The sequence below is a fragment of the Montipora capricornis genome, chromosome 7, assembly GCF_036669925.1.
Source record: "Montipora capricornis isolate CH-2021 chromosome 7, ASM3666992v2, whole genome shotgun sequence".
NCBI lineage: Eukaryota > Metazoa > Cnidaria > Anthozoa > Scleractinia > Acroporidae > Montipora > Montipora capricornis.
This window is the reverse complement of record NC_090889.1, coordinates 12113198-12126757: the sequence shown is the minus strand read 5'-3', so window position 1 is coordinate 12126757 and position 13560 is coordinate 12113198. Positions and strand designations below refer to the sequence as shown.

At 39.1% G+C, this 13560-nt stretch overlaps 2 protein-coding genes across 2 annotated transcripts in view; both read left to right on the top strand.

Annotated features, from left to right (window-relative positions):
- Positions 1-2044: 2044 nt before the first annotated feature.
- The window catches only part of LOC138055642 (fibropellin-1-like), a 23943-nt gene continuing 12427 nt past the window's right edge, over positions 2045-13560 (top strand). Inside the window, exons 1-12 of the mRNA XM_068901528.1 lie at positions 2045-2099; positions 2816-2926; positions 4135-4245; positions 4429-4539; positions 4723-4833; positions 5021-5131; positions 5323-5433; positions 5794-5904; positions 6345-6455; positions 7798-7908; positions 9091-9204; positions 10326-10445. Coding sequence (XP_068757629.1) covers positions 2045-2099; positions 2816-2926; positions 4135-4245; positions 4429-4539; positions 4723-4833; positions 5021-5131; positions 5323-5433; positions 5794-5904; positions 6345-6455; positions 7798-7908; positions 9091-9204; positions 10326-10445 — 1288 coding nt within the window. The remainder of the gene's footprint in view (positions 2100-2815; positions 2927-4134; positions 4246-4428; positions 4540-4722; positions 4834-5020; positions 5132-5322; positions 5434-5793; positions 5905-6344; positions 6456-7797; positions 7909-9090; positions 9205-10325; positions 10446-13560) is intronic.
- The window catches only part of LOC138058209 (uncharacterized), a 1518-nt gene continuing 145 nt past the window's right edge, over positions 12188-13560 (top strand). The window contains exons 1-2 of the mRNA XM_068904116.1: positions 12188-13014; positions 13284-13560. The exon at positions 13284-13560 is cut by the window's right edge and continues 145 nt beyond it. Coding sequence (XP_068760217.1) covers positions 12351-13014; positions 13284-13560 — 941 coding nt within the window. The 5' untranslated portion in view covers positions 12188-12350. The remainder of the gene's footprint in view (positions 13015-13283) is intronic.

The following is a 13560-nucleotide window of genomic DNA, read 5'->3' as shown; positions in this document are numbered from 1 at the left end:
ATTGAAAATGTATGAAATATTTTTGTGGCGAAAAGAGCTACAAATAGATGTATTTAGTTTTTGGCGACTTTCTGAAGACAACTTCTCCAAACTTGAAAATACTGGCCGGTGTTTTCTCAAGTGTCAACCATTTCCACCCTCTCCATCCTTAGCTGCAAACAACAAAGTATAGCTCCAATGCACTTGAGTGGTCATTGGCAAAAAAACTATACCATTATTCCTTGGTCTTCATTGGTTGTGATCACACTTAAGAGAAACACATATAACTCTGGTGTTGACGCTACACGCGTGTCAACTCTCTGGTGTTTTGAATCACTTGGTGAACACTGAAAAATAGAAGTTGTTATACATCTAGACTTTCACTCAACAAAACGAGCACAGTGATTGATTGATTCTTGGTCACGTGCACCCGATGAAATTCAATGTATACAACTCCGCAGTTGTTACCTGCTCCGGATGTTTTGCTGGGATTGTTGAACGAAAAGTCTAAATATATAACAAAGCACTTAATATGGTCCCTTGGGACTTCGTTTCGTGAAACATCAGGACTCTCGGGAAAACAAAACTAACTGTTACCCTCGGGACCATACATTAAGAGTGCGTACTTTTGACCCTATTCCGGAATAAGAATACGTGGAGTGATGATTTAAAACGGTATGTGTGGCGTTTTGAAGCAACAAGGATAATACATATTCTTTAAAATATCACTTTAGCAGGTGTTTGACAATTTTAATGTGAATCTCCGTAAAAGCGAAGGATTTCTAACTTCTACTATAAATTTTCCTATTCCAGAATACGGTCAATTGAACGCATGCTAAGTCTATAGTGATTTGACACCAGTAGTTAACTCCCTAATGAGACCCGTAACCATTGATACAAAGACGTCTTTCAGTGTTTTGAATTTTGACGAGAATAGCGAGACATTATCCCTTTAACTTGTTGATCTTAAAGCTATCATATTTTTTTTTATTTTTAGAGGTGGATCATTGTTTTTACAATCCATGCAAAAATAACGGAACTTGTACAAGTCGCCCAGATAACTACACCTGTGATTGCTGGGGACCTTATGACGGACTTAACTGTGAAGGTAATCTGGTTACCTTCACCTTGATCTCATTTCTCAACTTTCTTCTTTTAGAAATAAAAAGGTCTTATCCTTTATTGTATATTTGGCCCAAAAAAATTGCTTAAGAGCCTTGAAAGATACTCTCCTCTAGTACTGTTGGTCTCGGCTGTCAGCAAACAACATGGACTTAAATTTCTGCGGCGAGGAGACAAAGTCAAGGCTAAACGAAAGGGACCAGCAAAGCGATAAAGCGACAAACAACAGCAACTGCTAGCTGAAGAACATTAGCTTGACGAATGATAAATATATTGTAACTAAAGTTGAAACCAGAAATGAGCTATTCATTTTTCTGTTAGGAAACTAAGCTTCAAACCTTAAGCCTTCAGTGCAAAATATATTGTGCACGGCCGACAACTATACAGACTGCACATAATCAGTCAGCTGTAGCTATGTTATTTCTTGTTCAAATTTCTCCAGAGAGCAACTACTGTTATTCCAGTCCATGTTTAAACAATGGCAGTTGCCAAAGCAACACTGACGACTACCGATGTCATTGCCTTGAAACGTTCAGTGGAAGAAACTGTGAACGTGGTAAGATTTGTTTACAGTTTTCTACTTAGGATTTCTCTTCCTTCTTCCATTGGTTTTCAGATAGGGAAGCGCAGCACATATTTGCCCTCCTTGAGTTCCTTATGGTGCAAAACATTGTCTTTGACGATTGCATAAGATCAGAACTGGACCGTGGTTGGGTTTAGTTTCCTGAGACATGCAGCTGTGAAAAGGTTTCCACTGCAGGCTCACTTTTACACTAGAAATTATGAAAATGAAGATGACGATAATAGCAGGCTGAGTTAACAATGACAACGATCAGTAACAATGATGATGACATCACCTAGATAAACTCATGTTCTTTGTTTAGTAGAATTGGATGCATGCTTCAGCAATCCCTGCCAGAACAACGGCACATGCACCGGCAATATGAGTGACTACAGTTGTGAGTGTGAAAAAGGATTTAAGGGAAAGGACTGTGAAGGTTTGCACTTTCCACTCCTTTTATACATAAACTCGGCAAAAACTGGTTCAATGTCCACTTAATTGAAGAGGTAATCAAGTTACAAAGTGTCTCTTCAAAATTAAACGGCGTCAACGCGGCGAAAGTCTCTTCTTAGGTTAGGGATATTTTAACATTTTGTGAGTAGTTGAGGAGTAAAAAGGGGCACATTACTGACATTTCCGGAAGCAAGTGAAGTTGAAGTTGAGGCGAACCTTCGTGACATCATTCACTGTATGCTGCATATCAATATCTCGAAACTCTGGGCCAATTCAAATATCATGCGGTGCATCAATTAATCTCCAAGGAAAAACAAATAAGAGAAGGATGGTCAAGTCTTACGTTTCATGGAAAATGTAACTAGTTCAGTTACGGGTTCACTCTTTATTCTTTTCCATAAAAAAAGAAGGCGGAACAGTACTGTATAACGTAATCAATTTACAATGCTAAAAACAAACAAAGGAACAGGCAATTCGAAACCTACAAATGTAACTCTAATCCTATCATTTCATGGTTATTCAATTGTTCAGTGTGACGTAATGATGGTGTGCGAACGAGCCAGTAGCTATACTCGGACTGAAGCATTTTTAAGGAGCATCCATTCATTCATCCAGACGTTGAAGCAAAAAAGGGACTCACAACTTCATCACGCGGATGATGGCGTACATTGAGTAACTTTTACTCTAACTTTCTCCTAGAATTGGATCCATGCATCAGTAACCCATGCCTGAACAACGGTACATGTTCTGGGAATTTAAGTAACTACAATTGTGAATGTTCCTCTGGATTTCACGGACATAACTGCGAAGGTTGGTACTTTTGTTGCCCACATGTCTGCCTAAAAGAAATTTTAACTAGGTGCAAAAGTAACGGTAACCAAAAAGAGCAAGGTTGCAGAAACAAACGGAATAGTCCTTTTTCATAATGGCGGCCAAATAACGACCCTTTTAGAATGTACTAAAATAGCCAGGTGAACTGGTGACGTAATTCGGAGGACTAGGGAGAAAAATTTTAACGCCTTATCCCACAACCGCACGCGGCCTTATTTTCGAATTCAACATGGCAGAGGCGAGGTTAGATCTCTTCGGGTCTACTTGAATGTTCGTTCAGTAACAGGAGTTGTGGTAGACAAATAATGATCTGTTAAGTTTTGGCGATGGCAATAATGCAGGGAGTTTGGAAACAACACCTAAGGCCGCGCGCGGTTGTGGGATGCGGCGTTAAAATTTTTCTCCCCAGCCCTCCGAATTACGTCACCAGATCACCTGGAGTGGATAACGTTGAAGGCGCACTCTGATTGGTTACTCAAACTCCGAATATCCTTCGCTATTCACCTCCGCGCAACTCACGCGCGATTTACGACCAAAAATTTGGCAATCGTTGCAGGAATAATTCAGTTAATTAAAATCATTTTTTTGTCCTATATTAGCCCAGCGTTTTAGTATAATTATACTAAAACAACTATTCACCTCAGTCGCTAGTAGTAGAATGTACCTAGCCCGCCTCCAGTTCGATAAATAGTTGTTAAATAGCCTTAACAATAATAATAAAAATAATAATAATAATAAGAAGAAGAAGAAGAAGAAGAAGAAGAAGACTAAGAATAATAAGAATAATAAGAATAATAATAACCGAATAACCGATTTTTTTTTACTACGTGTTTGAGTCTAAAATTCTCGCACCTGCAGGATCGCCTATTATTACTCAACTGCTTGACTTGTTTTTTTGATGGAGAGCCATTCTATTTTGCCACTAATCTGAAAAAAAGTTTCTGTAGTGTTTTTCTGAGTCAAGGTTTGGACTCCCCCCCCCCCAATCAAAAATTCCTGGATCCGCCACTGTTAGTGTATACAGTGTGCCTAAATCAATGAAATGTACCATTGCAAATATAACTGAAGGAAGAAAAGAAGATAAATGATAATTCGACACTTTGTGCTAACGCATGCCCTGTCCAATAATGTTTGCTCCAAAACGTTTAATTTGCCATAAAAGAGGTAGTGTTTTCATTTTTTTTTAGAGTTGGACGCATGCTTCAGCAATCCATGCCAGAATAACGGAACATGCTCCAGGAATCTGAGTAACTACAGCTGTGAGTGTGTGAATGGATTTAAGGGACAGAACTGTGAAGGTTTGTGCTTGTACTGTTCACTCTTTTCAGACAGCTGGGAAGAGATTTCTACCACAGACCCATACTCTAACATTGATGAATATGACAATCACAACAATAATGAATACAAATTTACCCTGGCTCAAAAACAGTCAACGGAAAATCCACATCTTTAAATAGGTAACGGTTACATTTGTCTTTTAGAATTGGACTCATGCTTCAGCAATCCATGCCAGAATAACGGTACATGCTCCAGGAATCTGAGTAACTACAGCTGTGAGTGTGCGAATGGATTTAAGGGACAGAACTGTGAAGGTTTGTGTTTGTACTGTTCACTCCTTTCAGACAGCTGTGAAGAGATTTCTACCACAGACTCATACACTAGCATTGATGAATATGACAATCAGAACAATAATGAATACAAATTTACCTTGGCTCAAAAACAGTCAACGGAAAATCCACATCTTTAAATAGGTAACGGTTACATTTGTCTTTTAGAAATGGACTCATGCTTCAGCAATCCATGCCAGAATAACGGAACATGCTCCAGGAATCTGAGTAACTACAGTTGTGAGTGTGCGAATGGATTTAAGGGACAGAACTGTGAAGGTTTGTGTCTGTACTGTTCACTCTTTTCAGACAACTAGCTGTGAAGAGATTTCTACCACAGACCCATACACTAACATTGATGAATATGACAGTCACAACAATAATGAATACAAATTTACCTTGGCTCAAAAACAGTCAACGGAAAATCCACATCTTTAACTAGGTAACGGTTCAATTTGCCTTTTAGAATTGGACCCATGCTTCAGCAATCCATGTCAGAATAACGGTAGCTACTCAGGAAATCTGAGTAACTACAGTTGTGAGTGTGCGAATGGATTTAAGGGACAGAACTGTGAAGGTTTGCGTTAAATTTGTAGTACCCACTCTTTTCATATAGCTGTGAAGAGGCTTGTACCACGGACTCATATACCATGCAGCATTGATGAAGATGACGATCACAATAATAACGGAGTTGGTGATGACGATAAATGATAATAATGATGATGTAGATGAACTCAACTTGATGAGCTCTTGTTTCTTATTCAACAGAGTTGGATGTGTGCTTCAGCAACCCCTGCAAGAATAACGGGACATGTACAGGAAATCTGAATAACTACAGTTGCGAGTGTCCAAATGGATTTACGGGACAGAACTGTGAAGGTCTGTACCATACATCTTTCCCTTTAAACGATTAGAAGGCTCAATCCTTGACATCTTATTTTATCTCAGCATGCGCAAAAAAGGGATGAACACTGCATGTGTCATCTGCAAATTTGATAAATCAAAGAGCTTGCTCTGAACGAGTGGTTACAGATCTTAGCGCCTTGTAACCATTCCTATATAAACAGACCGATGAAGGCTGACCGTTTCTGCCTTAATATTTCGATTCCAATCGATTAAAGCGTTCTGGTCATATTTTTATGAGCATGATGTGGAATCAACATTTTTGCTATTTGATTTATTTCATATTTCGAAAAAAAAGCATTTAATTGGAAAATCTCTCTTTCTTTTTTTCTTAAGTGGTAGACCATTGTTATAGTGGACCATGCTTGAACAACGGAACATGTGTCAATTCCGTTCATGGACACCGGTGTGATTGTCTTGGGGGATTCCAAGGGAACAATTGTCAAGGTAGATTTAAACTCACCTTTTTGGTATGTTAGTGTCACAAGGTCACCCAAAGTACGAACACAATGGAAGGTGGATACATCCAATGGCATTTGTCCTCAGATGTAAGGATAATTCCTTTTTCATCTTCAGAAGCATGAACCAATTGCCCTTTCGAAAATCAAAACTGTGTCAACAATAGTCCCTGGCAGCGAAACTGAATAAGCGTCATCTCCCAAGGCAGAATGAAAATATGGAAACGCCGAGAAAACCAGAAATCATAATTATCTTTGCGTTTATTCCACCTGTTTAGGCTATCCAGGATTGTACATTTATTGCGAAAGGCGTTAAAATCAGGAAAGCGAGAAGAACCTAACTAGTCGAGTTTGACGTTCGACGAAACATGCGATCTTTATTCAAGTAAACATACTTGAACTATGTAGTAATTCTTATTTTTTGTCTAGACTTGGATCCATGTTCCAGTACCCCCTGCCAAAACAACGGAACATGTTCCGGCAATCTAAGCAGCTACAGTTGTGAGTGTCCCAAAGGACTTCAGGGACAGAATTGTGAAGGTCTGTAAGGCATTCGTCAATTTCAATCTCGCACGCATACTCGACAAACACAGTCAATCTCGTTACGTCAATAAATCGTAACCCTTTACATAAGGAACAGTAGAAAGGAAGGGGTCTTTTTCACTGAAAATTATATGTAATCATTATTAATATATGGAGATGCTTTATGCTTTTGTTCACTGTTTTGGCCACGACCATGCACAAACAACACCCTTTTTGTAAAAGACAGCCTACCTAAAAATTCCATTAATTCATTCAAAACTTAGTTGTGAACCGAGGACAAAAGATTGTGCATGGTCACGGTCAAGTTAACACGAAACGCAATGTTACTGTTTTCTAACTTTCTAGAGTTTTATAAGCAGTCCATCTATATGGATTATGATTTAGCCGAATGGCTCCGAGGAAAATTAAGGATTAATTTCAACAGTATTTTGGGAGTTTTCACTAAATTGCCCGAGTCCCGAATCCAAGCGACGAGTGCAATTTGGAGAAAAGGATGAATACAGAAGTGAAATTAATCCTTAATTGCAAGACGGCACATTGCGATTACATAGCTATCAAATAGAGGGCAACATTCTTGAGGGAAGCTCGTTCAATGCCGCGACAAGTGACAATCAACTTAACGGACCAATCGGTTCATTGAGCACTCTAAGCTTGGAAATCACAACAAGCACGCTTTCATTTGGATACAGTTCAACTCAATAAGACGTTATTGTCAACAGAAATACAGCTAAAAATGTATTTAATGATATGTGGACAAAAATCGTTTAATCAGAGTCAGAATCGTGGAGACATATTCTTTTGTACCCACGCTTGCTCTGGCTAGGCATCTGTTAACCAATCAAGATCAGGTAATCATGCCCTCTTTATTACCAAAAGTGCCCTCGTGATTAAGAAAAAATTCCCTCCGTCTCAGCCAATCAGCATTTAATAACTTTGCCCAGTATGTGATAAATGACCGTAATCGGATCGAATCTAAACAATATTTCCTTTTTTTGTTCATTAAATTTTCCTTTCAATAACAAAGAACAATAATGCACTGACGAACGAATGTTTCCTTGTGGTTGAAATCAAAATGAGAGACAATTGAACCTACTATGACTACTATGTATATGGTGAGAAATTTATAGAAAACCACATAAAAAATCAAATGAAAACAGACTAAAAACTGAAGAATCAATCAAATCAAGAAAGGAAAACAAAAACATCCAAAAGAAAACGAAAAAAAAAAAAAAAAACAACAACAACCAGAAACGGACATTTTTTCAATTAATACACAATTCAATGAAAGTGTAACTTTTGTCTTCGAATGCCTCTACTTGAACAATCATTTTAATTTTAGTGGTAGACCATTGTCACGGCGGGCCATGCGTGAACAACGGATCATGCGTCAATTATGTCGATGGATACCAGTGTGACTGTTTAAGAGGATTTCAAGGAGTTAACTGTCAAGGTAAATGCACATATCTAGCTTTTGTTTTTGAAAAATCGAAGAAATTCTCAGTATAGTTGTACTTGGATTTTTGAAAACTGAACCGAGTTAGGTCACTATTATAACGATCTCTCCCGGAGAAACGGAATTGATAGCAGTCTTCCAATGGGCGGTAGGGAAAAGCAATGATATCGATCGATCGTGAACCACTAACGAAATGCAACCTTGCGCTGTTAAAACCCATTCAGTGAAGTACACTTCTGTGCACCACCAGAGCGCGCATTTATTCATTTCAGGAAAAGAGCTGAATGCACCAATGAAAAGTGTCTGGTTTAGGGTCCACAGGGAGAAATTGGATCAAGCCTTTGTCGTCACAAAAGTTGAAAATAAGCGAAAACTGAACAAATGGATCCCTATAACATAATTTTCCCTTTGGTATCATTTAAAGGGGCTATGTCACGTTATTTTAGGGTGTTTAGGAGAAATCTTTAGTTAATCACGAGTTTAAGTCTCGAAAATGTTAATGAGGAATTCCTCTACTGATAAAATTATCATTACATCACAAACAAGATGATTCTGAGAAAAAAGACGACCTTTATCCAGTCGATTTGCCTTAAACTTGAAAAACGTCAGGCCGACTTTATTCAAAATTACCGAAATGCAATCCGTTTCAATAATCTTGTCCATTTCTGTCCACCCATGCTTTTCTTCCCTTTTGTTGTATTTCTTTTGCGCTCTTCAACAGTTTTAAGTGGTTATTGCAATGTTTCATTCTACATTTTGGACATTTTGGGTTTTATGAAATTACGTTGTTTTGCGTGACATAGCCACGTTAACAAACAAAACGAATTAATATACTTCAATACTAGAAATACGTTTTTTAGTGGTGAACCATTCTCATAAGTCATGCTTGAACATGTGTCGACAGTCTTTGGGGTTTTCAAGGGGTCAATTGCCAATGTAATTCCACACACTTTGACAACAGAAGTTATCATTAGTTTAATTGGGTGACCTAAGGTTGGATAAGGGATTTTCAAGACATTTGGACGATTTTCCCGTTAATCTTGTGGCTCTTCAACATGTGTACACTGTGTTTTTCTTTTTTTTTTTTTTTTTTTAATTCTACCGAACAGAACAATCGGTTGTTTCATATTATTGCTCTTGAGATTGAATAACGTCCATTGCCTCACTTTAATTTAACAGATGTAGATCTCTGCACAAAATTTCCTTGCTTACATGGAGGAAACTACAGTAGTGCTGGTAGTAATTACAGCTGTTCGTGTCCTGGCGGTTTTCAAGGTGTTAGCTGTGAACAAGGTAACGTTTTTCTGTTGGGTGAATTAAAGGATTTAATGATGATGATGATGATGATGATGATGATGATGATCACGATGGGTATCATCATCGTCATCATCATCATCATCCTCATCATTGTCATCGTCATCGTCATCGTCATCATTGTCATCATCATCATCAACATTATCATCAAGATTATCATCATCAGTGTCATCAACACTGTTATCAACATTATCATCAACATTGTCATCATCAGTGTCATCAACAGTGTCATTATCATCGTCATTATCCTCATCATTGTCGTCATCAGTCATCGTCATCATCATCATCATCATCATCATCATCATCATCATAAAATCATCGTCAACACCAAGCTGTTGCTTTACTTTTATTGCATAAACTTTAAGCTTGTGTGCAAAACCAAGTAAGGTAGACTCACATTTTGACGAAGGCGTTCTTTCCAACGCAGTCACATAGAAGGATTCACAGTATTTTGCATAGACGTCACCGCCTTGTGGTTTCAGAACGTTTCTACCTTGGTGTGCGTGGAACACTCAGTGATAGGAAAATGGAATGAGGGCTAACTTGATAAAGAAAAAAAATGTTATCGTTCGCGTTTGAAAGAAAACGTTTAGTATAATGATGTGATATATTACATGCTATGAAAAACGGATGTGATCGTTCATGGATGTATTTCAAGGAGGAGCATGCAAAGACCAGTAAAACGAATGGTCAGAGATTTTCACTTGGTATATATTTACTTCTCCTTTATTGACCGAGATTAATCTCCATATCAACCTTTAACTCATAATATACTACTTCTTAATACTACTACTACTAATACTACTAATACTACTAATACTACTAATACTAATACTAATACTAATACTAACACTTCTTAATATACTATACTTCTTAGTAAAGAGTGGATAGCTATTCACTTCCTAACAACTTGCCCGGGTTTTGCGCCCGAAAATACTGTAATCATCGCAGGAATAAATTACTTAAACTTACTTTGTGCCGTATTATCTTACTGTTTTAGTACGTTCTAAAGCAGTCAGGAAATCACCACTAGCCACCTCTACTTCGGTATACTGTTGTTAATTAACAAAAGGAATCATGATTTTGTTGTTTCCTTCTAGCAATTGACTCTTGTCTGAGTGATCCTTGCTATAACGGCAGCTGTCATAATACAGAAAATGGATACGAATGCCTCTGTCATACTGGATACACGGGGACACATTGTAACGAAAGTTTGCAAGGTACCATAGCTTCATAATTAGCTGTAAAGTACAATTGGTCCTGACAGGACCTACTCTTATGGTTTTAGGCGGAAACTGAGGTGCTAACCGGAAGTTTGGTTGTGTATCAATACAGCCGATATGTATATATTGGCCACAGTAGAGAGATCGGAACGTCTCGAACGGTTGCCCGGAAAAACATAAGGGATAGTAGGTTGTGAAGAGTTTTGTTTGGCAAAGTGAAGCAACGTTATTGGTAAGAGCATAGGAGGGTCTCAATGGGGTGGTGGCATTTACAGTTATCGGCTAATTTTGGCTCTTTTACGCCTATCGGTTAACCCCATTGAGACCCTCGCATAGTGACAAGAAATTAAAACAAGAACGTTGACAAGTTAATGGAATAAGACGCCTTTATTGATTCTGTGGGGACATAAGTTACACGAAAAATAACTTGCCGTTTTAATGTTTCTTTGTTCTCCGTCTCTCCATCTAAACCAAAACCTTCCTTAGCTTTATACCTCAATGGTTAATTTTTCTGTTATTAACAATCACCTCCTTCGGCCAACTGAACAACCCAATTTGCGTTCTTCACTCACCCACTAACGCAGTAACAGAGTTTCTTTAGAAAATCACCTTGTTAGCTAGGAAACTGAACGCATTAACTTTACCGGACAACTTTAACAGACAGAAATCCAAGCAGTTCAGAGCTGATAAGCTATGTAGGACCCTGAAATACCTTGCAAACTGTGGTAAAACCAAGAGAAAACGAGACGACAGACAGGGTGCACGTTAGTGGGGTGATGGTCGCGATTTGTTCATGTGAATTTCACAAGTTACTTTTGGTTGTTCCCAGGGACGGCAGGTGTTTCCGTTACCTTCCGGAGCAACAGGGCTTAATGTATTATGTACTATTATACACGCAAAAGATATCGCGTTTCTGATTGGTCAATGACGAATGCATTAATGTGTTTTAGAGTGCCAAAAGAGGTTATGGAGTGCAATACGAAAGTTGCTACGGAAACAAAGGCTGACAGTCGGTTTTCTTTGTCAAACCAAAACATCTTTGAGCAACTTTAAAAAAGTGCAAAAAACAAAAACACGTTAAAAGCTACACAGATCTGGTTGAATGGACGACTGAAAGAAAAGTAAACCAAAAATGGAAGAGTACGAATACGAACAACTCGATAAAATGTTGCAAACCTTCTACACAGAAATACGTACAAAAGACAGGTTTGAGTACGAACCTGAGAGTTTAAAATCAATGCTGGCAGCCGGCCCTCGACCGCTATTTAAAACACAATGGCTACAAGTACTTTACAATACGAGATAGAGAGTTCCATCAGTCGAAAATTGGTACTTGAGGGAAAAGTGAAGTGTCTTCAACAACAAGGCAAGGCAAGAGACCCAAAACTGCGAGCGCACTGATACTGAACCGAGGAAGAAGAAATTCTGTGGATAGAACAAAGTCTCGGTGAGGGTAGTCCAAGAGTTCTTTCTCAGACAATGTGGTGGATCTTGACTCAACATTTTGGCTTGAGGGGAAGACGGAAACACCAATCGAAAACCCCAAAACTAATGTTTGGTACAAAAAACAACGGCTCGGCATAAACAGCATCGACAATATGACGAAGAGCGTCGTTAAGAACACACCACTGCAGAAAAGCAACAAAAATTTGACGAACCACACCGCAAGGAAAACAGGTGTAAAAAAAGTCTCAGAGCAGCAGCCGTCGAGAGGCAGTCAATAGGGAGCTTAAGATGCGGACGTTTTCGCGGTGACGGCGACGTGACAGCCCAGGTGGACTGGGCCAGAGGTTGCCGTTCTCGCGCCAAAATTAATTTGCTTAAGATTCTCATGACGGCGTCCGAGACTTCGTCGAGTACATCGGCTGTACTTTCTGAGATTCAATCGCTTTTGTTTGTAACATGGCCGCATTTGAAGATTTTCGACAACTTCTCATTCTTTACTACGACGCTAATTTGATCAACGATGAAGATTTCGTTCTCCTTTACGACATGTTTCCGTCGAGAAATCCAAGTTTTCCTTACTACGAGTACGCTTGCTTTGACCTGAACAACATGAGTGAGGCAGAGTGTAAGGCCGAATTTAGGTTTGAGAAAAAAGACCTTCCGACTCTGGCAGAAGCCTTGCAGATCCCACCTACCTTCAAACTACGCCAGGGAAGCATAGTAAGTGGAATGGAAGGCCTTTGCATACTCCTAAGACGGCTCGCCTATCCTTGTAGATTTGGCGACATGGTACCTCGTTTCGGCAAACCAGTACCGGTGCTATCCATGGTCACAAATCATGTGATTGATTATATTTACACCATCCATGGACATCGCATAACCCGGTGGAATGACGCACTGCTTAACCCACCTGCATTGGATACTTATGCTCGATCAGTTCACGCTAAAGGGGCTGCTCTCCAGAACTGTTTTGGCTTTGTTGATGGCACTGTGAGACCTATAGCCAGACCAGACGAGCACCAGAGGATGATGTATAATGGTCATAAACGGGTGCACGCCATTAAATTCCAATCTGTTGCCTTACCGAATGGATTGATCGCAAACCTTTACGGCCCCGTAGGTAAAGATCTTTTTAACTTGCTCTTATTTATAACTAAATGTCAGGTTTATGAAAATAGCAACTCAAACGGAAAAGGTACAAACATGATTTCGGAGGGTAGTTGTTTCCCCCTTCAAGTGTCTGTTTTATAGTATAATCTACGACAAACGCCTGTAGTGATCAGGGCAATGAAAGGTTGATCTCATGACACCATTTTACAGAAGCGTTGCATGATGAAAAACAATGATATTCCATGAAACAAACCTAATACTTTTAACTTCTTCTTCCAGAGGGCAAAAGGCATGATGCAGGTATGCTGGCAGAATCTGGTCTCTTGCATGACTTGGAACGCCATGCATTTTCGACAGGGGGTCAGCCTCTATGCATATATGGGGATCCTGCATATCCCCTCAGGGTTCACCTGCAAGGACCATTCCAAGGTGCTGCTCTCACACCTCAGATGGAGATGTTCAATGGATCCATGAGCTCTGTTCGAGTGTCAGTGGAGTGGCTATTTGGAGACATTTTAAACTATTTTAAATTCCTTGATTTTAAAAAGAACCTAAA